This window comes from Nyctereutes procyonoides, unplaced genomic scaffold (genome assembly GCF_905146905.1).
Source record: "Nyctereutes procyonoides isolate TBG_1078 unplaced genomic scaffold, NYPRO_anot_genome, whole genome shotgun sequence".
NCBI classification, from domain to species: domain Eukaryota; kingdom Metazoa; phylum Chordata; class Mammalia; order Carnivora; family Canidae; genus Nyctereutes; species Nyctereutes procyonoides.
The window spans coordinates 34977197-35002641 of NW_026575142.1; the positions used below are offsets into that span (position 1 = coordinate 34977197).

Consider the following 25445-nt stretch of genomic DNA (forward strand, 5'->3'; position numbering starts at 1 on the left):
TTTACTTGCTGCTCTTCATTTAGGTAACAGTTCTGAGAAATTAAATGTATCCATCCATGCTCTGGAGTTATGGGGAAGAATATCCACTGAATGCTTTTTAATGCACCCACTTTGGTTTTGGATGCTGCACATGCAGTGGGCAAAATGAACAAGGTCTATCCCTTCGTAGGACTAACATTCAACCAATGTTATAGTCAGAGGAGACAGACAGTTAACATTCTGGAAGATGGATGAGGAATTTTGGATGAGGATGAAGTGCTGTGAACACAAAGGGTTAAGAGTCAAGTACCTGGGCTGGATTCTTCAGATCCGGTGGACAAGTGAGGCCCTATGGAAAAGCTGATTCTGGATCAGGAGTTAGTCATGCAGGAATCTGGGAGAGCTGGTTCCAGGTGGAGAGAACAGCTAATGGTAAAGCCCAAAGGAAAGAACTGGTTTGTCACACTACAGGAGTATCAGCAAGGCCAGAGTGATCAGAGGGGCTATGAGAGGTGAGCTTCTAGAGGCAGGCATGGCCCCCATCATGTAGGGCCTGCGAGGTCATGTGTGTTGGGGGTTGCATTTGGCTGGATATAAAGACACCAACCCCGGGCACTTGATCTAATAGGGGTTTGTTTTCCACACAACAAGATAGTCTGGAAGTGGGGTCCATTGCTCTGCAGAGCCTCCATAGAACCTCAAATCCCACATGCCTCTGATCTTTATGCCACCCTTAACATATGGCATGCATACCTTTTATTGCCTCGTGGTTGCAATGATTGCTTTGCCTTCCACCTTCTGTCTAAATTCAAGGCAGCATGAATAATGAAGTCAACAAGAGGAAGGGAAGTCTTCATATCAAGCATGCAAAAAAATTTTTAAGATTTGATTTATTTATTTAATTTGAGAGCGGGGGGGCGGGCAGAGGGAGAGAGATAATCTCAACCAGGAGCCTGAAATGGGGTTCAATCCCATGACCCTGAGATCATGACCTGAGCCAAAATCAAGAGTCAGATACCCAACTAACTGAGCCACCCAGGCACCCCTCAATCATGCAAAATTTTGCCAGAAAGCTCCCAACAAACTCTCACTTACATTCTAGTGGCAGAACCTGCCCCACCCTTGGGTGCAAGGGAGGCTGGGAAACACAGGTAGTCTTTCTCAAGCCAAGTTGTTTACACAACCACATCTTCTTCAGTAGCAATGCTATTGATTAGACAGGTACCCCACACTGTAGTTTGGATGCTATTCTAGGTGAGAGGGTACTACAGGGTAGGTAGATTAATCAGAATTCTGCTTTGAACATGCAAAACTAGACATGACTATTACACCACAGGGTTCCAATCAGTGTAGTCCCAGAATAGGCCTTAGGAAAAGATATGGATCCTCTGAGGCCTCAGGGCAGCCCAGTGGGACCACCAACGCCCTTGGGTAGCTTGACTCCCTCCTCAGAAGCCTCCTTCTTTTACCCTAGGACTCCCTAGGAATGCCACATGTCACAGGATAGAAAATATCATCACTTTTAACATGCAATTTTAGCTACCACTGAAGGCAAAAATGCTGCCAATTAAACTATAACAATGTTTTCTAACCTGGAAATTTTATTTTATACTTCTTAGAAATGGTTTAGACTTATTAAGACATGAGTTTTTAACAATATATCACTCACACACATACATAAAAAGGAAAATATTCATACAATTAATTGGTTAGGTATCCTTAAAGGTTCTTTCCATTCAGAATCCAAATTAATAGTGTCTATAGATTTTCTCACTGTTCCATTAAGTGTGTTAGTGATGCAGCATCTCTTACCAAGAGTGCTTGGCTAACTCTGGAAAACTGTGTGGAGGTTCCTCAAAGAGTTAAAAATAGACCTGCCCTACGACCCAGCAATTGCACTGTTAGGGATTTACCCCAAAGATTCAGATGCAATGAAACTCCGGGACACCTGCACCCCGATGTTTCTAGCAGCCATGTCCACAATAGCCAAACTGTGGAAGGAGCCTCGGTGCCCATCGAAAGATGAATAGATAAAGAAGATGTGGTTTATGTATACAATGGAATATTACTCAGCCATTAGAAACGACAAATACCCACCATTTGCTTCAACGTGGATGGAACTGGAGGGTATCATGCTGAGTGAAGTAAGTCAATCAGAGAAGGACAAACAGTGTATGTTCTCATTCATTTGGGGAATATGAATAATAGTGAAAGGGAATATAAGGGAAGGGAGAAGAAATGTGTGGGAAATATCAGAAAGGGACACAGAACATAAAGACTTCTAACTCTGGGAAATGAACTAGGGGTGGTGGAGGGGGAGGAGGGCGGGGGTTGGGGGTGAATGGGTGACGGGCACTGAGGGGGACACTTGACGGGATGAGCACTGGGTGTTATTCTGTATGTTGGTAAATTGAACACCAATAAAAATTAATTTATTAAAAAAAAAGAGTGCTTGGCTATTTATTTTGGATTTTCTTATAAGCTGCTGACACCTGTCTCCAAGTTTTGATGTGAAAGAATGTAAGGGAATGACAACTGTATCATGACCACCATCTGGCCAACAGCTATCTTGCTATTAATGCTGTTGAAAAATGGGGGAGAAAGCCCTGGATCAATGGGTAGAACGTGCATTTCTACGTGTGCTGTGCTGCAGAGTTGGGCAGTACTGCATTAGACATCTAGAGGTCAAGGAGGCAGTCTGAAGCTTAGTGGAGGGCCAGGGGTAGAGAAATGGGTTTGCAGATTTGGTATCCGTAAGCATATGGATGACAGTCATACCCATGGGCCTGCATGTGACCACTGAAGCCAAGTCCAGATAGAGAAGAAGGCTGGTGTTGAGCCTCAGAATACTCAAATGTCTGTAAATATAGAAGAGGAGCCAACTACACCTAACAGAGTTAGCAGCCAAGCACCCAGCCAGAGCACTGAATGTCAAGGCAGTGAAGCTAAGGATGGGGATGGTCCGCTGGGTCAAGTGCTACTGAAAGATCAAGTGAGATCAAAGTGGAAGAGTGACCCCTGGACCGGGCAGCATGGAGGTCATAAGTAACCTTGGAAAAGAACCTTCCCTGTTTGGGGGCAGCCTCTGTGCTGCTGGAGAACCACTAGACGGACTGGACTGGGCTGAGGGATAAGGGAGGGTGAGGTGTTCAACCCCTTTGATCACGTGCATCGTCAAAGGTCGATGCACAGCCAAGGGACGCGGCACTACGTCCTTTACCGGAGGCCCTGGGCATCCGTGAACGCTAACTCGGCAAGGCGGGATGGATGGTGCACAAGGGGGACACCTGCACTGGACACTGCAACTGCAAAGCGCTTGAGAAGGCGGGAAGGCTGCGAACCGGGGCACGAGCGTGCAGCATCCTCTGCGGACAGATGGTCGCCACAAGAAGACAGCACACGGGGGCGGGGCACAGACCAAGAGCCCAGGTCCCTGACCTCGCAGGGCTTTCTCGTGGGGGGGCGGGGGCACTGCCATCTGCAGCGTCTTTTGACGAATCCCTGCCATCCTCGGGCTCCTGGTCGGTCCCACCTGGGGTCTCACTTCCGCACGCGATCAGTCGCTCCACGCGGGAGCCGCAGGAGGGCACGTGCCAGCCGGGCCGGTCCCCCCGGGGCGCGCCGCCGTCACCGTCCACCTGACGGCCGGGCTGAGGGCTGAGCGCGGCCGGGTCGGCGCCACCCTCCGGCTGGGCCCTTCCAGCCCCCGCCGGCAGCAGCAGCAGCCGCAGCAGCCGCAGCAGCCGCAGCAGCCCCGCCTCCCTCCTCCTCCCGCACCCCCGGCCACGGCCTCCAACGTGGCGCTGCCGACTGCGCATGCTCAGCCCACGGCGCGCGCGGGGCCGGGGGGCGGGGCCGCGCGCAGTGACGACAACGCGCAGCCGCGGGAGGCCAGGACGCGCCACGTCAGCGCGAGCGGCCGCGCCCCCTCCCGGCGGCCGCCGCCCCCGCCTCCCCGCGCGGCCCCGCCGGCCCCCGCGCGCTCCCGCTCCCGCTCCGGCTCCGGCTCCGGCTCCCGCTCGCGCGCACCTCCCGCCGGCCCGCGAGCCCGCTCTCGTCGCCGTCGCCGTCGCCGTCCCCGCCCGTCGGATACGCGGTCTCATCATGTCTTCGCCTCCCGAGGGGAAGCAGGAGACGAAAGCCGGACACCCGCCCGCCGGTACTGACTCGTTCCCACTGTCTGTGCCCCCCGCGGGGCGCGGAGGGGCGCGGGGGCGGGGGCGGGCGCGGGGGCGGGGGCGGGGGCGGGGGGCGGGAAGGGGCGCGGGGGCCTGCGACGACCTCGGCCGCGCCGCGCGGACCCGGGCCGGCAGGGGCTGGCGCAGCCGCAGGACCCGACTGAAGTCGCCTGCGTGCGCGGCGTCTCCGCAAAGTCCGCGCCCAGGACCTAACTTAGAATGTGCGGGTGTCTTAGGAGAACAAGCAGCCAGGACGGTCACAGTCCGTGTTTCTGGTGTCGTGCTGATGACTGATTGTAGCCTGACAGCATTTCCTATCCACAGAAGAACCAAAGGAGCGGAAATGATTTTTATCATTAATCACTCAGTATGGCTCTCTCCCCTCGCCCAACTTTCTCTCTCATCCGACTTTTTCGTAAGTGCTTTTTTTCCCCTGTGGGCTTTTTTTTTTTTTTTTTCTCTTTCCTTCAAATCCCAAACTTCTGAGCCAAGGAAGTTAAATCGAGAAAAGAGTCATCTTTCTTAAAAAAAAAAAAAGAAAATAATAATAATAATAATAATAATAATGCGCTTTATATTCCTGCTGCCTCCTTCCTGAGCACAGTTCCCGTCTGTTGCTTCGACTCTGGCCCGCCCGGCCGAGGTCTGTTTCTCTTCTGCCTTACAGTGACAGTCGATCCATACGGAAGGACCCTGGGAGGCACAGAGGCTGCCCGCTGCAGAAATCAAGTCACAGCGGCGTGTGGGCTTCTTTCGGGGTCCTCATTGCACGAGTTAATGTTAGAGTCAGTCTGCCAGGAGCAGAAGCCTTATGGAACCATGGCTGCTTCTGGTGGCCCGTGTGCCCAGGCTTGTGGGAGAGCCCTGTGACCTGCCGTCCCCACTCTAGGGCTCTAATTCTCTCCCTCGACGGGAGAGAAAACAGCAGTTTTTAAGTAAGCTTCATTCCAGAGTAGGTAGTATTTTGCTCTAGTGAAAGATGCTCTCAACAACAAGGAAACTAATTGGCGCCAGGAAAGAGTGAGTAATGGCTAAGTGGTGTGTGAGGCATAAAGAGGCTTGGGATCTCAGAAGATAGCTCCACCATAAGGGAAAATATGCTTTGGGGCCCTTTGCAAAATTGCATTAGTTCCCAAAAAGAGAGAGGGAGTACCTCAAAGGGATTGCTTTGAAAGGTAACTCTGACCTTTAGTTGCTCCTGCTATAGATCACATCCAGCTGCCCGCTGACCTGGGCAGTTGCTCAGGAAAGGACAACTCCAGTGGCGCTCACGGCCTTGGACTACATGGCAGCAGTCGGTCCACGACTCCCCCTGGCCCCTGGCCCCGGCTACTGAGTGGCCTTGAAGTGTATCTGTTGGAGTGATGCCAAATCAAAGTAGCCCTAATTAAATTGCCTGGAAAGACATGTCCGTACCGAGATTTTTAATTTTTTTTTCGTTTTATTTATTTATGATAGGCACACAGTGAGAGAGAGAGGCAGAGACACAGGCAGAGGGAGAAGCAGGCTCCATACACTGGGAGCCCGACGTGGGACTCGATCCCGGGTCTCCAGGATCGCGCCCTGGGCCAAAGGCAGGCGCTAAACCGCTGCGCCACCCAGGGATTCCCCCGTACTGAGATTTTTAAGATCAGAGACTCGACTATGCATATTAACTTCCCAGGCGTCATAAAGGACTCTGATTTTCTTTGAATTGTAAATATCTAGGATTTGTGAATTACAAATTAAATAGTTTTTTGATACCTTGAGGAGCAAGGAAGCAACTTACCTGTGCTGGTGAGCAGTGAGCTTGAATTCTAGGTGTTGAGGCCCATCACTTCCCTGGGGCTCAGTTTTCCTGTTCTTTCAAATGGGAGGTTTGGGCTTGCTGATCTTCCTCAGGGAAAGGTCCAGGACAGGGCCACCTTTGCTGCTGTCCCTCTTCAGTTCGTTTTTTCCATCTGTCAGGACTAGAGCCAGAGGGCACTTGATCCCACAGGTAAGCCCTTCAGTGAGTTCAGGACAGGTCCTTTGGGGCCCCAGTCAAGCAAGAGCTATGTAGGGATATGTCACTGTTATTCTGCATTTTCTAAGACTAGACACACATGGCCAGAGGTGGAGGAAGGGCCTGGCATCCTGGCCCAGGGGTACAGGTTAGAAAGCTGCTTAAAGTATTTCGCTTCCCAGCAGTACCCCTCCGTGCACTCCCCAGTATTATAGAGGTCCCTGCAGGAAAGCTCAGAGAGCTGGTGCTTACTCCGGCATGGCCAGAGAGTAGGCAGTTCTGCAAAGTAGATCATATTAAAAAATAAGCCAAAAAAAACCACCCACTATAATAAAGAATAATCATCAAAGGTGGCCAAGAGCACAGTTCATAAATCAAAATAACAGCCTTAAAACTTCAGGAACCCTTTCATTAAGTGCTTAAGTTGGGTAACAAAGACTCGTGCTTAAATCCTCAATCGGAAACAATAAAATTCTCTCCTATAACTATCTTCATGTTCTTTTGTGTTTTCTCATTATTGCTTTCTGAGCCAGGTACCCTTCTGTGCGTTCCCATGGCATCCCGTTTCCTTATTATCACACTTAACCTCCACTTATCTGCCTCTCTTCTCCTTGCTTCTGCGCTGAGTCTTTTTTTTTTTTCTTTGAGAGAAAGAGCACAAACAGGGGAGACGTAGAGGGAGAAGCAGACTTCCTGCTGAACAGGGAGCCCGATGTGGGGCTCGATCCCCGGACCCCAGGATCCTAACCTGAGCCAAAGGCAGATGCTTAACCGACTGAGCTACCCAGGTTGCCCCAGTCTTCTTATTTATTTATTTGTGTTTGTTTGTCTGAAAGTGGGAGAGTCAGCGCATGTGGGTCTGATGGTGGGGTGGTAGGAGCAGAAGGAAGGGACAAGTAGATGGTGCTCATTGTGGAGTCCAACATAGGGCTCCATCTCACCACCCTGAGATCATGACCTGAGCCAAAACCAAGAGTCAGACGCTCAAACAACTGAGCCACCCAGGTGCCTTATTTCTGGGCTGAGTCTTCATGACCGTTATCCCCAGTGGCTGACACAATGTCCTGCACAAAATAATAATAGCTCCTGAGTGAGCTTCCCCAAGCCTCTTAAAACCTCTCACATCCCCCAGAGCATGCAGGACCTGCAGTGTCCCTCTCCGTCTGAGCCCTGCATCTTAGCAGTGGAAATAGTAACTGCCGTGTGCTGAGTGTTACAGTGTGCCCGTGTTTCCCTCTACCCTTATAAATTCATGGCCGATTAACAAGGGAAAAGCAAATAGAAGTTCAGTAACACGTGTGCCTCCTGTATTGGTGGGAGAGACGGAGGAAAATTGAGTAACTCCCTGACGTGGCTTGAGCCACCAGCTTGAGCTAAAGACACTGGAGGCCCTGCCTCACCCTGCAGGGCACTGTCATCCAGGCCCTCTGTAAAAGTAATGAAGTCTTAATGATTTGAGACTTCTCCATTTCTCTCAGCTACAAAGTATCTGCGGAGAAATGGGTTGAAACAGCATGTTTTATGAGCATTATTGGAAATACAAATTAGCAAAGTTAGAATTAGCGAGCCAGGTTCTGTTCCATCAAATAGCAGGACCAGTACGCCACGGCAGCAAGGAGAACTAATTATGAGCCACACTATTACTCATCTCTGCCTGTCTTTGGGAGTTGGTGGCAGTGATGTGGATAAAATCTCTCTGTTAAATACATTTTGCTGGCCCCGTTCCCCTCCATTTCCCAGGGTAGCCAAAACCATATGTCAGTAAAGTTCTCATAAATCTAATATGTGGTAACTTTGAGCGTTACTAATTTTACATATGGTTTTCTTTGAAAAGTAGACTTCCCATCCCTTCTCAAATTGAGTCAAATGGAAATATAAACACGATTGTATTTTTCTAAAGTGAAACGGAAAATAGAGTCCTTTTTTTAGTAACTTCAAGATAATTCAGTTCTCTGTTACGTTAGTCATTCAAATATGAGTTAAGGATGCATTAAAAGGTTGTGGGTAATAATTCTCCCTAAATTGTCTCCTGCAGGAAGCTTTCCAGATTACCTAGGCCACTCTCTTGCCTGCAGTGGACAACTAGTGTGTCTTTTTATTGTGTTAACCATACAGTTACAGATTTGCTAAGCACACCTCCAGTGCCCTCAACCTAATCACTGATTAATGCTTGAAGAATACAGGAAAGGGGTCTGCTTTTGCTCCCAACATGCCAAGAAAAAAGAGAAAAAAAGACACTTCAAGTCACTCATTTTTTTCAAAAACTCCCAGTGAGGGTAGAACGCAGCATTTCTGAAATACGGTTTAGATTTCCCTCCATTGTTCCATACTTGGTTTCATTCTCTTGTGTGTGCTCTTTCCATTCTACACAATGCCCATGCATTCTTACGTGGTTTGGGGGATGCATTCCCCTTCCCAACTTCAGAAATCTTTTCATTTATATAGGGAATACTCACTGTTGTATCAAGGTCTGTATCAGTTACAGTTACATCAAAAGGATTAAGTATTAGTTACAGTAACATTAATGAGTCCAATAGGGCTCACTGATGTCACAGACAACCCAGAATCTCAGCAGCTGGGCTGAACAAATCAAGGTTTGTTTCCCTTCCAGGTAGCCATCCTACAAGGCTCCCCCATCACATGGCCTGTGTAGATCATGGTGTGAGGGCTTATGGTGACACCTGTGACTTACATGTGTCACTACATCACTTTCCTATGGCTGCTGTTAGTAAAGCATAATAAACTTAGAGCCTTAAAATAACACTTCACTGTTTCATCATTTGGAAGGGGAGAAGTCTAAGATGGGTCTTACCAGGCTGAAATCAAAGTGTCTGCAAGGCTGGTTTCTTCTGGGAGCATTCTGGGGAGAGTCCTTTTTTTTTTTTTTTTTTTTTTTTCCGTTTCCAGAATAATCTTTTTTTTTTTTTTTAAGATTTTTATTTATTTATTCATGAGAAACACAGACGGGGGAGAGACATAGGCATAGGGAGAAGCAGGCTCCCTGCAGGGAGCCTGATGAGGGACTCCATCCCAGGACCCTGGGATCATGCCCTGAGCCAAAGGCAGACCCTCAACCGTGAAACCACCCAGGTGCCCCTAGAATAATCTTATTTTAAGGTCAGCTGAATAGCAACCTTAACTCCCCCTTGCCAGGTAATATAAGACATTCATAGGTTCCGGAGACTAGGGCGCGGACATCTTTGTTGGGGTGTGGGGATGGATGATGCTGCCTACTTAGTCTCTATTCCCCATACTTAGCCAAGCCCCAGGTAAATGGCCCCAACCCAACTGCAGGGGAGGCTAGGATTGGGAGTGGTGGACACTCAGATTTTTCTGCTGTGCCTCTGGGCATGGATCCTACTTCTCCCCGTACTTTCTGAAACTGGCTTCCCTAAACTGAAGCATCCCCACCCGGCTGCCCACACCCCCTTCTCAGCTTTGGCCCAGTCTGTCCAGCATGTTCGCTCTCCTGGCCTGGTCACCCAGCACTTGGTTATTTGGGTCACAGCCCAGTCACAGAACGGACACTGTGGAAGGCAGGCCAGCCTGTGCAGCTCAGACCCAGAGCCCCATGGCCCCAGCCACCACACCATGTCCCTGAACGTCAAGTCCACCTGTGGAAAGCCACTGGATTGTCCTGGGGAGCTTAAGGGCCTTCCCACCTCAGTCCACAGTTCTAAGTACAGAAGAGCCATTTGCCTTCGTTCTTCCTCAGCTTCTTGATAAAACCATCAGGGGCACAAATTCAGGAATTGATCAGGGGCTCATTTTTTACTCCCCAACTGCCCGTGGACTTGGAAGCCCCTGTCACAACTGCACACATCTTGGGGGCAGGTGCTCCTCGGGGGTAGGTCAGCTGGTGGTGCCTCTCCTGCTTTCATCCCCTGTGTCCCCCATAATCCAACCCCACCTCAGACCCATGAGCCCCCAGGAACTCAAGTGTCTTTACCTGCCAGCCGGTTCTCCCTCCCTGCTCCTGGAGAGCTGTGTCTCCTAGCTACCATGGGCTGTGCTTCTTAGCCCTGACCCCCCAGGCCCCAGGGCAGGGGGCAGGCTCCCCCTTCCACCTCGCTCTCCTGCTCTGCCTGAGATGATTGGGTTGACTCCTAACCTACAGCTCTGGTTGGCTTCTGGTTTGGTCTCTTTTGTTCTCTACCTGAACAGTTTGTGGACCCCTGCATCGCTTTTTCAGTGGCTTAGCTTTCCTGCCAGTAACCTTTCAGCCATTCTTCTCGGGTAAGAACAAAGGTGGCATACACTTGCCAGTCGTGTTGGGGCACCCGAGTCGCTGCTTCGGGACAGTTGTGCTAGACGGGCTGAGTCGCAAACAGCCCTCGGGGAGAGCCTTCTCACCCCTGCCCAGCTTGCAGCTCTGGATCGTGCTAGCCTGCTACTGAGCCCGGACAGAGAACAGCCAGGCACCCTGACACCCCAGGGGATGCCCCAACCACAGGTGACATCACTTGCCTCCTCAATACTACTTACCCGGCGCAGTCTGACCACGGAGGACGCTTCCTCCCTTCCCTCTACCCCCCAGGCAGGAAGTGCTCTGCAAAGAGCTTTGAATGTCAAACTCTTTTTCTTCCCTCCCATGGATGGCATGGGTGGTGTAGTAACCAGAGCCTGCCCTAGGTGGTCACTTTGTGTCTCTCCGAGGGGCTACTGATGCTCTGTTTCCTGGAAGGTCCAAGTAAAGACAGGCCTGCAGGAGGTGATTAAGGGGACGGGCTGCCAGGGTCAGATCCAGCTCCCGGCCCACTGGCTTCCCCCTCTTCACCCCTCAGGATCCACTCCATAGAGCTACTGTAAAGTAGGATATCTTGTGGCCAGTGATGAGAAAGGTGCCTGTATATAGTGATGGTGAAGAAGAGCAAAGTTGAAGAATTACGCAGGATCTGTCTCCAGAAGCTTGCATACTTAGATAGTCCTAGGGATGACGACAGTCCTAGGGATGGGGAGCTGACCACATCAGTGGAGCACTGCAGTAGACAGCACTTTACAGGTGTCTCACTCCCCTCATTCCCTTAAGTCTGAACTGTCCTGAGAGACATCACAGCACCAAGGACACAGACTAAGGAGGTCTAAGTAGTAGATGCTAATTGTTAACATCCATCGAAGAAGAGTAGCTAACAGTTCAGCATTTGCCAGGCCCTGTGGCAGGTGTTTCACACATTCTTTTAGTCCTCAGCGAACCCCACCTGGGGAGAGCACTGTCACCCCCTCACAGAGGAAGCACCTCGAGGCACAGAGAGTCCCAGCAACTTGCCTAGACATACACACACATACGAACACACACACACACACACACACACACACACACACACACACACACACGCTCACACAGGTGGGCGGAGCTAGGATTTGCACCCAAGGATTTGTCTCCAGGGTCCACGGCCCCATTGTCTGCACAGCACTTCTGCTAAGCAAGATTTGGTATTCTTTTCAGTTTGAAGCTCTCCTTTGAGTAACAACCACTACACCAAAAGTCTGAGTTTTTTCCAATGTCTCATAAAAAACTTCCATTTGCAAAGAATTCTGCAGAGATTTCTGCCAAAATAATTCTGCCTTTGTATTTTCACAAATGAGGAGTTCTAGTGACAGTGGTAAAACAATCACCGTAAATATGTGCCATCATACATTTTGGCAGTATTGCAAGTTCAAATGAACCTGTCTCAGTGTTGAGTTATTACTATTATTGCCACTTTTTATTACTGCATTAATCACCACACACACTGTGAGGGATTGATGAAGTTAATTGTTTTTATAAACTGAATTAAATGAAGTGCTAATGGGAGGTGACTGAGCCCTGATATGTGTACTTCAACAGAGCAGTGGCCAGGCTTCAGCTTGACCATTTCAAATGACACCTTGACCATCATCGTTGGTTTTCTTTGTAGTTAGCTGCACAGTCCTTTTTCCTTCAGTCCCTTTGTAGAACATATCTATTGAGTTACAGTTTTAAGGTTGTATGTCTGCCAAGCTAAGATGATTCAGACATCATTTTTTAAATGGGTATTAGTCTGCTTGGACTGCTGTAACAAAATCGCACAACCCAGGGAGGCCTAAGCTACAGGAATTTATGTTCTTGCAGTTCTGGAGGCTAGAGGTCTAAGATCAGGGTGCCTACAGGCCTGGTTTCTCCTAAGGCTTCTCTCAGCTTACAGACGGCCACTGCTTTGTTGTGCCCTCATGTGACCTCTCTGTGGCCCCATCCCTTGTGTCTCCTCCTCTCCTTAGAAGGACACCCATCCTATTGGATCAGGATACCTGAACAGCCTCATTTTAACTTCATCCCGTCTTTAAAGGCCCTGTCTGCAAATACAGTCACATTCTGAGGTTATGGGGGCCAGGGCTTCAACCTGTGAGCTCAGGAAATACAACTTGGCCCATCCCAGCATCTTTAACCAATTTCTAATGAGCGTGAACTAAGGGAAAGCTAGATGGGGAGGAAATGAATTTAAAAGAAAAACAAAAACATGTTAGGGGAACAATTCTTCCAGCCTTTTCCTTTGGCCAAAAACATAACTCTCCAATCTTACATTTCAATAGAGTAGAAAATTATCTGAACATATTACAGAATTTGATTTCCATTTCTATTTCTTAAGGTTGGACAGACTACCCAACGTGGAATATCTTGATAAGTCACCTGCAATGGTGTTTCTGTTTTCTTTCTTTTTAAAAAAATCTGAGCACAAAGCAAGGGAAATCCCTCAGAACCACACCCGAAAAAGAAAATGAAATTCAGAACAGTTAGCATGAGTCTTGAGCCCACGTGAGGCAGAAGGTGACCTGCTTTGCCTTAAAGACACTAGCATTTGGGTTAGGGTTCACCCCACTGGCCTCATTTAACCCAAAACCCCAACATACAGGCTCAGAGGCCAAACCCGTGGAGCAAGGGTAGAGCGATGTGCCCAGCCACACAGTGGGATGACAAGAAACTGATCTCTTTCAACTTGGGCAGAGGGAGAAAAAAATCTCCCTAAGAATTTATAAATGCAGACGTGGGCTATGAGTTCAAATTTATACTGTTCGGCAATTCCTGTTCTAAGAAATTGGACGTAAAAAGGATTTCCAGGTGCCTGTATTCCTGGTTTGACAGAAGTGTGTACAGCATCTTTCCAAAGGGAGGCAGCCTACACCCCAGGCCCCAGAGGATCCCCACAGACAGAACCTTACCGAAGAAAAGCTCATAATCTCCAATCACCGGAACGAGAGGGAGACTTGGCAGATAGAAACAAACATCAGGATTAGACTCCCAAGGCCCTCGGATCATAAAATAATTGAATGTACAATTACAAAATAAGTATGCCTAAAGTGATTACATATAGAAAAGAATTAGAAACATGAGGAATGACTAAGACCCTATCAAATAAAGACTGGGTGAATTTGGGGGTGGAAATAAAAGCTCTACAGGTGGAAAATTAAAATGATTGAAATAAAAATCAATGGATGGGATAAAAAAAAAAGCAGATATTTGAAAGAATTACCAAACAGGATTATATTTCCTTCTTTTCAAAGCAGAACTTCCCCTTGAAAAGAATTAGTGGTGGCAGTAGATGCATGGATATACAGAGTCCTTTATCTTATCTGGCCTCTGCTTTCCATTTTTCCAGCAGACTGCTGCTGGGGACTGGTGGCCATGAAGCCAGAACTGTCAGCTTCCTAAAGCCCCACAAACTTTCCCTGGGAAATTGAAAACTAATAACCTCGAAGTGTGTGAGCCTGAGGGTGTTTTTCACGTTCTCCTTCCTCTCGCATCCTAAGGAGACTTGTCCTGGACTTTTCTTAATTCATTGGGATCCAATCAAATTCGTCACGCCAGCGAACATGACCTGACAAGTTGACTGTCTGTGTGATCAGAGCTGTGCCATGGCACCTGGGTGGTAGCTGACCTGAGGAGGGGGAATGTGGCACTGAGAGCCCCACGCCACAAACCTGGGAGCCGGTGACCACAGTTCACGTGGCTCTGCTTTCTTTCAGTACTCACCTGTGCCAGGAAGCTGCCAGCACCTCTGTCTTCGTCCCGTTCCGGGCTGCTGTAACAGAGTACCACAGACTGGTGGCTTATAAATGACAGAAATTGGTCACAGTTCTGGAGGCTGGAAATCCAAGATCAAGGCACCAGCAGACGGGCCCCTAGTGAGGGCTCCCTGCCTGGTTCATAGACAGCCATCTTTTCACTGTCTCCTCACATGGGGGAGAGGACAAGGCACCTCTGGGGGGCTGGGGCTGGGCCTGAGGAAGGGTCTCTTTTACAAGGGCCCAAATCCCATTCAGGAGGACTCTAACCTCATGACCTCATCACCTTCCAAAGGCCCCATCTCCAAATACCATCATAAAGGGGAAAGGTTTCAGCAGCTTCTCTTATTTAAAGATCTTAGGATGCAGCTCTTACCCCTTTCTGCAGATGAAGCAGCAAGGCTTAGAGTGGCTAAATAGTCCAAAACCCTGTAGCTCAGGATGTGCAGTAGCTTGCTGACCCCAATGCCCGTGACAGCACATGAGGCTGGCTCTTTGGATATAAGGCCAGCATTTCTAAACTCTATTCTGTGGACCACTATAGGCCTAAAGGATGATAACCAGCATTCCTGGGATGGGGGGGCAGTTCTGGGAGCAAATAAATTTGAGAAAGATGGTACACTCTATACGCCCTCCTAGAGCTTACAAAGCATGCTAGAGGCCAAGAAAATCTCTTGAGGAAACGCATTTAGTTTGTTCAACCTGGCATTTCCCACACTAACAGATCATAGAATCCCCATTTTGGAGGGTTTTTTGGTTTGTTTTCTTACAAAGCAGTATTAATGTATTCACCATTGAGGAAACACAAATCAAATGACAATAAAATAGCATTTCACTTCTACTACAATGGCTGTACTTTAAAAGTTAAACATATATTCTTTTTTTTAATTTTTATTTATTTATTTATGATAGTCACAGAGAGAGAGAGAGAGGCAGAGACACAGGCAGAGGGAGAAGCAGGCTCCATGCACCGGGAGCCCAACGTGGGATTTGATCCCGGGTCTCCAGGATCGCGCCCTGGGCCAAAGGCAGGTGCCAAACCGCTGCGCCACCCAGGGATCCCTAAAAGTTAAACAATAGCAAGCATTGACAAGCATGTGGAGAAATTGGAATGCTCGGACTGGTTGGAATGTAAAATGGTGCCGTGGCTTTGGTAATGCCATTTGGCAGCTCCTCAAAAGGATATACACAGAGTTATTGTGTAGGTGTACACTCAAGGAAAAGAGGGCATACGTCCATGTATCCACACAAAAATGTGTACCAGGTTGTTTACAGTGGCATGATTCATAATACTCAAAAAGTGAGAAAAAGCTATGTGTCCATCCATAAATGAAGGGATAAATAAAATGAGGTCTGTCTGTGCTGTAGAATGTCATTCAGCCATAAAAAGGAATGAAGGACTGCCACAGGCTGCCACATGGGTAGACCTTGGAAACTTCACCCTGAGTGAAAGAAGCTGGTCAAGTACACAGAACAAGCAAACCGGAAGGAGTGGTTGCTGTGAGCTGGGGGTGGGGAGATTGGGGGGCAACCATTAATAGGGATGGGGTTTTGGTTTGGGGTAATGGCAGTGTGCACAGATTGACTGTGGTGATGCTTGTACAACTCTGAGTACATTCAAAACCATTGCAATTGGAACACCTGGCTGGCTCAGTGGTTGAGCATCTGCCTTCAGCCCAGGGCGTGACACTAGGGCTCTGGGATCAAGTCCCGCGTTGGGCTCCCTGCATGGAGCCTGCTTCTCCCTCTGCCTGTGTCTCTGCCTCTCTGTGTGTGTGTCTCTCATGAATAAATAAATACAATCTTAAAAAAAAACATTGTATGTGAATTACATGTCAACAAGACCATTTTTAGAAGTTAACGTGTGCTAGTACTGAAGCTTCACAACACATTTTGGGAAAGGCTGCCACAGACATGACTGGCTGCCGCCAGTGTGGGCTCTGTGACTGTTCCGTGTCACCCAGGGCTGGATAGACCCATCAAAAGTATCATCAGTGTTTGAGCAAATGTCACAGAACAGGAATTAGGTGCGACCCTGTTGCATCAAGAGCATGCACAGAAGCTAAAGCAAGCAGCCACTCTCTCCCCGTGGGTGATACTCTGCTTGTACCTCTGCTCTTACGAAGTCCCTGTAAGAAACCAACAGAGCAAGCGAGAGCCTTGGAAGGTTTCTAAGTGGGTCTGGAGCGAGAGATGGTGTTGCCTGGCACGGCGTGCTGAATGTCCCACCAGGGCACCAGCCGCTGTGGCTAATCCATGTGGCCACCGGGTGATGTGGCCCACCTGGTGGCTGTGGGGCAGCCGAAAGCTTCGTGTGGGTTCCCCTGGGCCCTTCCACTGCCAGGCTGATCACTCCCCACTTTGTTCTCATTTTAGTGAAAGCTGGCGGGATGCGCATCGTGCAGAAACACCCGCATTCGGGAGACACCAAAGAAGAGAGAGACAAGGACGACCAGGAATGGGAAAGCCCCAGGTGAGAATGCTGGCAACTCTCGCGGTTGGCAGACGACCATTACTCAGTCAAACATGAACGTTTGTTCTCCGCTCTGCACTCCTGATAAGCCCTCGCCATGGGGCCGCCCCGCACGGTGTTTTTTTCCGCTCGTGATCAGTGAGGCTCTGTCCCCAGACGGGAGGGACATCTGGAGTTCGCCTGTCCCAACTCGGTCTTACCATATGCTGTCAATCCATGTGCACTGCCCTCGACTTTCATGACCATATTGACATCATCTTGAGTCCTTCGAAAATGCCATTCTAGATCAATCTCTGGGGTGGGCCTGACATCTGTGCAGCCAAGATAGTGATCTACGATTTAAAACCATCCGTGAACATCTGGACTTTCCCATTCTGCAGCCAAATCTAAACCAGCAAGGTCCCATCCTTCTGAATGCCCAGGGGTCCTTAAATGACATCTCTGCCCCCAGCTCCCCAGGTCCCCAACGGCTCCTTTGTCTGTGGTGTCCCCAGCTCTGTTTACTACCTGTTTTCCTCAGAGTTTCTCACGTTGGGTTGGGCTCCAGAACCTCCATACAAACCCGTTTCCTTCTACTCTGTCATGCTTAAACCTGTGCCACAAATGCATACACCTCTGTCTGAGCCTGTCCACATGGAAGAAAGTACACACTGAGCTTTCTGCCTCACGCCCCGTCCCCAGAGAGGGTCTCCACCAGAGCGGAAGCCCAGTGTGGGAAGGGTGTGGGAAATCGCTAGCCTGTGTTTCTGTGGACAAGGTGCATGATTTTGTTTCAGCCCAATAGTCCTGAGTAGTAAGTGGCATCCTCCTCAATTTTTACATGGGAAACGAGTCCTTAGAGGCTTTGCACCTGCTCATGCCATACATCTTGTAGGTTAATGGATCAGGAATTTAAAACTGGTCGAAGAGGGTCCCAAAGGCCCAGGCTTCCAAAAGAGTAGCTCCCGAGAGCATACATCCCCCCTAAAGGACGTGCGTGTTCTTGGTAACCCCACATGTCCCTGTGCATATGTGCCATACTGAGTCTTTTCTGCAGAACCTTGTAGGGTATAAGTTACAGTGCAATCACCTGAGAGGCAAACAAAATTGGGGACAAAGTTTCTGAGTGATTATTGCCCATTTAAAATCATGAAATCAAAAATAAATAAATAAATAAATAATAAATAAAAATGAAATCATGAGATCAGGAATATGGAGGTTCAGCCTAAGTTCTGTTTTTGTTCTTTTGTTTTTTAAAGAAGGCAGCAGTTTAAAGAAAATTCTAGAATTACCTTTCTCACTGGTTGTTTTCACAAGGCTGTGTTTGGAACATAACTCTCCTAGAAGTCCACAGTCCTGTGTCTGAAAACCTTGGGGGGCCCAGTTTATTTCAGAATGGAGACATTTTGGGGGTTTTATGAGAATAAAACAGCACACATTCCATACAGCACTCGAGCATCATATCCTAATCTGTATATGATTTTCACACCAAGGGAGATAAGCTCTTTAAATTTACAGGCCTAGGTCACTTCAGGTTGACTTTTGCCTCCATGCAGGTTATAAGGAAACTTACAGTTTTTAGAAAATTCTGGAACTTAGTATCAAATACAAGAGTGTGTGGGCCTGTGTCATTCCTTCCACTGGGGAACCTGGGAGGTCTCATCTTCAGATCCAGTTGTTCCATAGGGAGAAAGAGGATGAGAGAGGGAAAGCCTTGCCTAGGGAGGTAAGGGAGCACTCTTCTGTGTAAGTATAAGTGGAATAAGGTACAAATAGCTATTTCCCTGTGAAACACAGTGTCAGTATGGTGAGAGCAGATAATTTATTAGCCTGTTTAGAAATAAAGACAAAACAGCCCACTCGTTTTCTTTCTATTGATTTTTTTTCATGAGGCGAAATACAGCATTTATTGAAGATGTGCAATTTAAATAAATATGCCAGAGGATGAATGATTGCGAGACAAAGGAGCAAGCACCCTAGTACTCTAGATTTTAGCATCTTACTCATCTCAAAGATTTGTTCTCTGAGGAACTAAGAATTTTGAAGCAGGCTGACTGCAGAGTAGGGTTTGTATAACACATGAGCACAGTTTTCTTTTTTTCCCTGCAGCCAAATTGCTATAATGTGTTCCTTATGAGTGTGTTAGCTCCTGTCCTCTTGACTTCAGCTTTGCTCTTGACCACTGTGGGTTAAACCACTTGACACACTATTGACAGATGGGGTAGGCCTCTGAAGACTCTGAAGCTGTTGACAAATACTGCTAGCACGTCTCCCCCCAAAGCTCTACACCAGGCCTGGTACTCTGTGTAAGACATTACTCCTACCCCTCGTCCTTCTGGTAGGCTGACTGAGTAATCCTAACTAATTGTTCTCGCCAATGTTCTAGAGTGCAGTACATGTGGCCCTGTGCTCAGAGCTCTGTCCATATTAATTCCTTGGATCCTTGTACCTCCATTTATTGTCCTCCCTATTTCAGAATTGGTTATTGATTATTATCCCCATTCCAGATTACTGCTCCCTCTTCAACAGCTCAGAAAGGTTAAGTCACTTTTCCAAGGTCACATAGCAAATGAGTGGTAGAGCCAGCATGCCAGCAGAGCCCAGAGTCCTCACTATTAGCCCCGACACTGTGCTTACCGATGGAGTACTTATTTTGTACTGGGCATTCACATCATGTTTAAAGCTCACACCACCTCTAGGTTGGTGTTACTGTGCCCATTATAGAGATGAAGAAACCAAAGCTTAGGGAGGTTTTCTGGCCCAAAGATATGTAGCCTGCTGGTGGCCAGACCAGGATTCAGCCCTGATTCTGTCTTGACTTGGACACTCCTCTTGTCTCTAATATGCTACAGAAACCCCCAAAGTGACACACAATACGCAGAATATATTGACAGGCATAGAATGTAAATCCAGGTCTCTCTACCAAATAAACTTGTTGATTATGGATTGCCCATACCCTTTTCCATATTCCTAAAGTCTGTGAACCCACCCATGCAGCTTTGCTGTCAATAGATGGTATGATTATCAGATCATATTATAAGGTTTCAGAGGACTGTGCTGTCTTTACATATAAAAAGACCTGTTTATTTGCAGAATCTGTCAAACATTTAATTATTCTCTTGGAAATGTCATGGCATGTGACTTCAACATCCACATTACCCTAATCCGAAAGTTTTATTATTTTTCATGTTTTGATCCAAGTGTTCTCTGGATATGAAAATAAGGGAAGAGTCTCAGATGCCAAATTCCTCCTTAGATCTGCATTTGCAAAACTCTGCCTTCCTTCCCAGATTTTTATAACTGTCTTTACGTTTACTGACTCCTCTCTAGTGGCTTCCTTCCTCATTAATCTGAAAATCAAATACTGATTACAGAGAAAATGAACAACTGGAGCATTATTATATAACAAAACAAAAGAACACAACTTTTACTTGGAATTACTTTTTTCTTGCAAATATTTATGCTACTTAATTTTCCAGAGATTTACAAATAATTTCCCATGCTGCCCAGTTGTTTTGAGCTGCTACATATTTAAAAGGAGAAAGAAAAAGAAGTAGAAGAAATTTGAAAATATTACCCAAGAATTCCTGTCAAGCTGAGCACTAGTTCCCTGTGGCTCTTCATCTCCAAGAAGAGGAATAGGCTTCAGCTACTAGATGCCAACTCAGAACCGAGCCAATTAAGGAAAGCCATGGTTTTCCTCAAAGCCTTGTGTCAAGTGTATTGAGATGAAGTGCTCACTCTTGTTACATGAAGGAGAAATTGCAAACACAAGTGGACTTGGGAAGCCAGTAGGATTCATGAAGAAAACAGGTTAGTGTGGAAAATGCACTGAGGTCCCACCTATTTAAAAGGCTACGTGACAGGAAGGGTAAACTAGAAATGCAATGGTTGGGGTGTGGGCTGGGAGTGGTGGGGAAGCAGTGGAAGGAAGAGGGAGATAGGGATGGAGGGCCCAGGATTTAGAGCAAGCAACCCTTCTTGAGCATGGCTGTCTTTGCAGCTCTGGCTTAGAACCTCACATAGCCAAAAGATAAGCAACCAATTCAAATTATCCAGCATGTGGGAGAGATCCAAAATGGAATCCAAACAGTAACAGATGAAGGCCTTACTGCCCCACCTTCCACCTCTTCTCCATCTGCATCCCAGAGACAGCATCCCTTCCCCATCACCTTAATTATAATACAAATGATTACTGTAGCCCATTGGAAGGACTGGGGAAGAAAACACCTTACCCAAGTAACTTCGGAAAATACTATATTGACCGGATACTCCAAGGCTAAAGACAAAAAAACACACACAAACAAAACTGTCCAAAAACACTATACTCCAGTTAGTAGATGTGTTTCTTACACGGGTTTGGGTTAGCAATTCTGGGATTGCTTTGTGTGTATACTAGGATTGAACAAATATGTAAATGTGCAGTGGGGAATGAGAGCCCAGTTTCTCGCTATCAGAAGAGAGGTTGCAGCTAGAAAGGAGGAAGGCTGAAACAAGCTTTGCGGTGTTGTATCAGAATTGGAGGTATTTTATGAACTCAGTTTTAAATTATGGATGGATGGATGGTAGGTACACATAGACGCGTACATAGGTGCAGAAATAAAGGCAGATGAGTTGGGCTGGCGCACGTACCTATACTTCCTTGCTGTGTTCTCTGAGAGAGCCTGACCACTCATGAGGACTGACACCCGTGTAACCATGAGCATCCCTGGGGCGCAGATCTTTGTTTCTAAACACTTTTCTCCCCTTGAGGGAACCAGGGATCCTTGGAGAGGTGGTAAATTCCAGAGCAGGGCAGGAAAAGTTTGGAGTGCCAGACGTGAGGAAGTGTGCTCTAAAGGATGGGCCTGTCAGAACGACAAAGGAGCCAACCTGAAGAAGCTCCTAATGGCCAAAACTGGAGCAACTTGCAACAAAAGTATAGTATTGGATTATAACCCATAGAATAAAATAAACATCTATGAGTGCATCCTGATAGAAGTAATTGGATATATGAATGAGGAGAAGGGACAGCTCTTTACAGAAGAATTTTAATTAATAATTGTATAAAAGAGGGAAACAGAGAGGTGTCCGGGTGCCTCAGTCGGTTTAGGGTCGGCCTTCGGTTCAAGTTGTGATCGAGCCCCATGTTGGGCTCCCTGCTCAGCAGGAAGTCTGCTTCTCCCTTTGCCCTTTCCCCTCCCTCTACTCATTCTACTTCTCACTCTCTCTCTCTCTCTCTCTCAAGTAAAATCTTTAAAAAAGAGAGATGGGGCACCTGGATGGTTCAGTGGTTGAGCATCTGCCTTCAGCTCAGGTCATGATCCCACGGTCCTGGGATCGAGACCCACATTGGACTCCCTGTGAGGAGCCTGCTTCTCCCTCTGCCTGTGTCTCTGCCTCTCTCTATGTCTCTCAAATAAATAAGTAAAATCTTAAAAGAGAGAGAGAGAGAGAGAGAGAAATAGAATATCACCAATAGGCAAACAGCTCAGTAACTGTTACAGACAAGATCCACTGATAGATACCATAAAGAGTGAGTGAGTCTAGGAGAAACAGCATTTGCATTGTCTCCAAGCATCTCCACCAGTGAATGTATCAATTACAAAACATGTCCTCCATGAAAAGGACACTTGTTTGCAGTATAAAAGTTGAAATAAGAAAGCAGAGCACTATCTTGATCAACCTCATATGGGAACCTGCACATCGGTGACCAATTTTTCACTGCTCTGTCCATGTCTGTGGGCCACCACGGGAGTGCAGTGGGTCCCTGTTTCTCATCAGGATTCCACCTGCCACTGTTAGCATTCACCAATAACCCTTGCCTAAAACAGCTACTACTGTAAGGATGCCATGTTACTACAGGGCCGCCGTAACAAATACCACAAACTGAGTGGCTCGAATAACTCAAATGTAGCACCTCACAATTCTGGAGGTTGGAAGTTCAAGATCAAATATCACCAAGGTTGGTTCCCTCTGAAACTGTGAAGGAAGATTATGTTCCATGCTCCATCCTGGCTTCTGGTAGTTTGCTGGCGATCTTAGGCGTTCCTTGGCTAGTAGGTGCCCTACCTCAATGGTGCTTTCCCTGTGTCCGTCATCTTCCCCCTGTGTGTGTCCATCTCTGTGTCCAAGATTCCTGATGTCTGTCATTGATAAAGGGCCCATCCTAATGGCTTCATTTTAACTCAATTACTTCTATAAAGACCCTATTTAGTAGAAAGGTCAATTGTGAGGTACCGAGGGGGTTAGGATTTTACTTATCCTTTTTGGGAGAAACCAATTCAGTCCCTAACAGATGCCAGATGGCAATCTGTGGCCATTTTAATGGGTCTCTCATTTGAAGTGAATTTTTAAGAAATAAAAATTTAAAACTCTGAAGTTAAGAGATGGCACAGCCTACGTACCTGGGAATTTTTTTCTAAGCCATTATCTGTACACTTGAACTTTAGTTTCACCGTGTGATGAACCAATTTCAACATCATCCTCACTTTCCAATATCATCTTTTCTATCCAGACTAGTTGCCAGCTGCCTTTTAGAAGAGATGTATCTTTTTCCCTGAGATATGTGGGGCTGGGGTGCTGAGTACCCACCAGCTATACAGATGCCTGTTCTGTTGCGGGTGCCCCATGTTGCTGGGTGGGGGTCATGACGGGCAGCCACAGCTGGCTCGGGAGCTGGGATGCAGCAGCCACAGACCCCTGCCTTGAGCTAAAGGCAAAGTGTTGATGTGGTGGGACATGAAATGACATGCAATATTCATGGGACGGGGCTAAGTGGTTGTCACCTGCTTATGGCCTGAGATGCCTCCTTCAGGGAGAAGCAGTCCTGAAGGCACCATGAGAGCCTAGAATAGAAAGCCTGAGAGGCACAATGTCACAGTGAATAGCCCTGCCACCTTGGTAAGGAAAATGGGGGAGACTCTAGATACCGTTGGTCATCTCTCACTGTCAGGTTTGCCCACATGAGACTCGTAGATTGATGTTCTCGTTCTGTAGGCAGCACGGGGCACTGATGAACGGTCTGTATACCAGCAAGGAAATGATGACAGTAATTGTTCTGCCCGTGGCAGCTTGGGCAGCAGAAAGCTAACAGCACGGGGGCGGGTCCCCACATTCCTGCGTGGTTCCCCGAGTCAGCTGGTAGCATGTAAGGTGGCATCCATGAGAGGCTGTTGGCGGGGCAGGGTCTGTCTGCGTTCACAGAGTCCACTGCTGTCCTGATGGCAGCCCCTCTTCCCTCCCTCCGGAAGACTCTGATGAGCCCACTCTCACAACCCCCAGGTTGGAGCAGACAGGACCTGTGTGCACCGGCCGCCGCCCATAAGAAGCAGGTGTTCGCTTCTTAGGACTGCCACAGCTATGTTCCACAAACTGAGTGCTTTAAACAACAGGAACATTCTCTCACCATTGGAGAGGCCAGAAGTTGGAGATGCAGGTGTCAACAGGGCCATGCCCCCTCTGAAGCTCTAGGAAAGGATGTATTCCAGACCTTTCTCCCAGCACCTGGTAGGTCCTTAGCTGCTGACAGCATGACTGTGATCTTTAGGTAGCCTTCCCTAGCTTCCAGGTCAGCATGCACCGTTGCTCAAGTTGAGCACTGCAGCAATATGCCTGCCCGCCTGGGTAGATGCTCTGTACCAGGGATGCGGGCCACAAACTTTGATCACACAACCCATCAGTTTAAAAACTGTTTTGTACCTGCATCCCCTGTAGGTGTATATTCATTTTTTAATTCTACAGGGGTACTATGTTACTGTTATATAAGCTCTAAACTGGATCCAAAGTGGATATTCATGTATTAGATAAAGATAAGATAAGCAGTATTTCCAGTGTCTCGCTCATCATTGTGACTTTGTGTTAGCATTAGCTAATATCTCAAGGTCCAAATACCCTTGACGTGAGCTTTCTCATTAATGATTCAGGATGTAAATCTAAATTTCTAATGGCCTTCTTGGTGATGTCGGGTTTTGTGGGGGAGGGCAGCATCTTGTCACATCTGATTAGGTGGTTGGTGTTTGTAATGTGGCTCACAAGACACACTTGGAGGAGAGGTGTGAGCTCTTCTCTGTGATTGCTGTTCACTTGGGCTTGTGTGGGTAGGAGCTTCAGCCTCTGGAGTTCTTCCGTGGGGATCTTTTTAAACCGTCATGTTAAGTCCATTTCATAAAAGTTAGTTAAATGCATTCCTAATACATTTGAGCACAGTTCTGGGTGTGTGGATATATCAAGGATGAGACTAGAGAATTGAATTTGTTACCCCCGTTAACTGGTGTCACGTATATTGGAAGACACCAGAAGCAGCTGAAGAGGCTCAGGGCACATTGGAGGTGACCCTGCTCCTTTCCCCGGAGCCCTGAGGACCACGAGGCCCCGTGACACATGATCTGCTTGCAGACAAACGGAAGAGCCACGTAGTAAAGAGTGGCAGAGCTTAATTCATTTCATTTGGGGTTTTTTCCAGAAAAAAGTAAACATAAATAGAATAGATGTGCATGTTTGTCTCATTTTCCTGATAACACAGAGGCCCCATTAAGCACCAAGCACGGCCTTTGTCACTAGTTATGAGGGGTGGCTCCATTACCAGTTTTCCTTTTATGTCTAGTATAAATTAAACATTTCCTCCAAAACCTGTGGCTTCGTGTATGTTAAGGAGATTGATAGGAAGGCAGCTATGGACATTAAGAAGCTTTTCCCAGAATCGCCCGACAAACGCAGAGCGTGATGTGTGTGACCCAGACTGTGTCCTAGAACTCACGGGCATTAGCATCGCCAGGAACTCAGTCTCTGAGTCCTCTTTTCACGTAGATAGGCACCAGCGGAACACTTGAGTCTGTTGGGTAGTGAATCAAAG

The 25445-nt window shown here is 47.6% G+C and overlaps 1 protein-coding gene and 1 long non-coding RNA gene across 2 annotated transcripts in view; both read left to right on the plus strand.

Annotated features, from left to right (window-relative positions):
- Positions 1–3943: 3943 nt before the first annotated feature.
- Positions 3944–25445, plus strand: part of DAP (death associated protein) — a 65837-nt gene continuing 44335 nt past the window's right edge. Inside the window, exons 1-2 of the mRNA XM_055307880.1 lie at positions 3944–4138; positions 16537–16633. Of these exons, the coding sequence (XP_055163855.1) occupies positions 4084–4138; positions 16537–16633 (152 nt within the window). The 5' untranslated portion in view covers positions 3944–4083. The remainder of the gene's footprint in view (positions 4139–16536; positions 16634–25445) is intronic.
- Positions 4258–5905, plus strand: LOC129498529 (uncharacterized). Its single transcript, XR_008662133.1, has 2 exons — positions 4258–4572; positions 5616–5905. It is a non-coding gene; the product is annotated as an uncharacterized LOC129498529 (long non-coding RNA).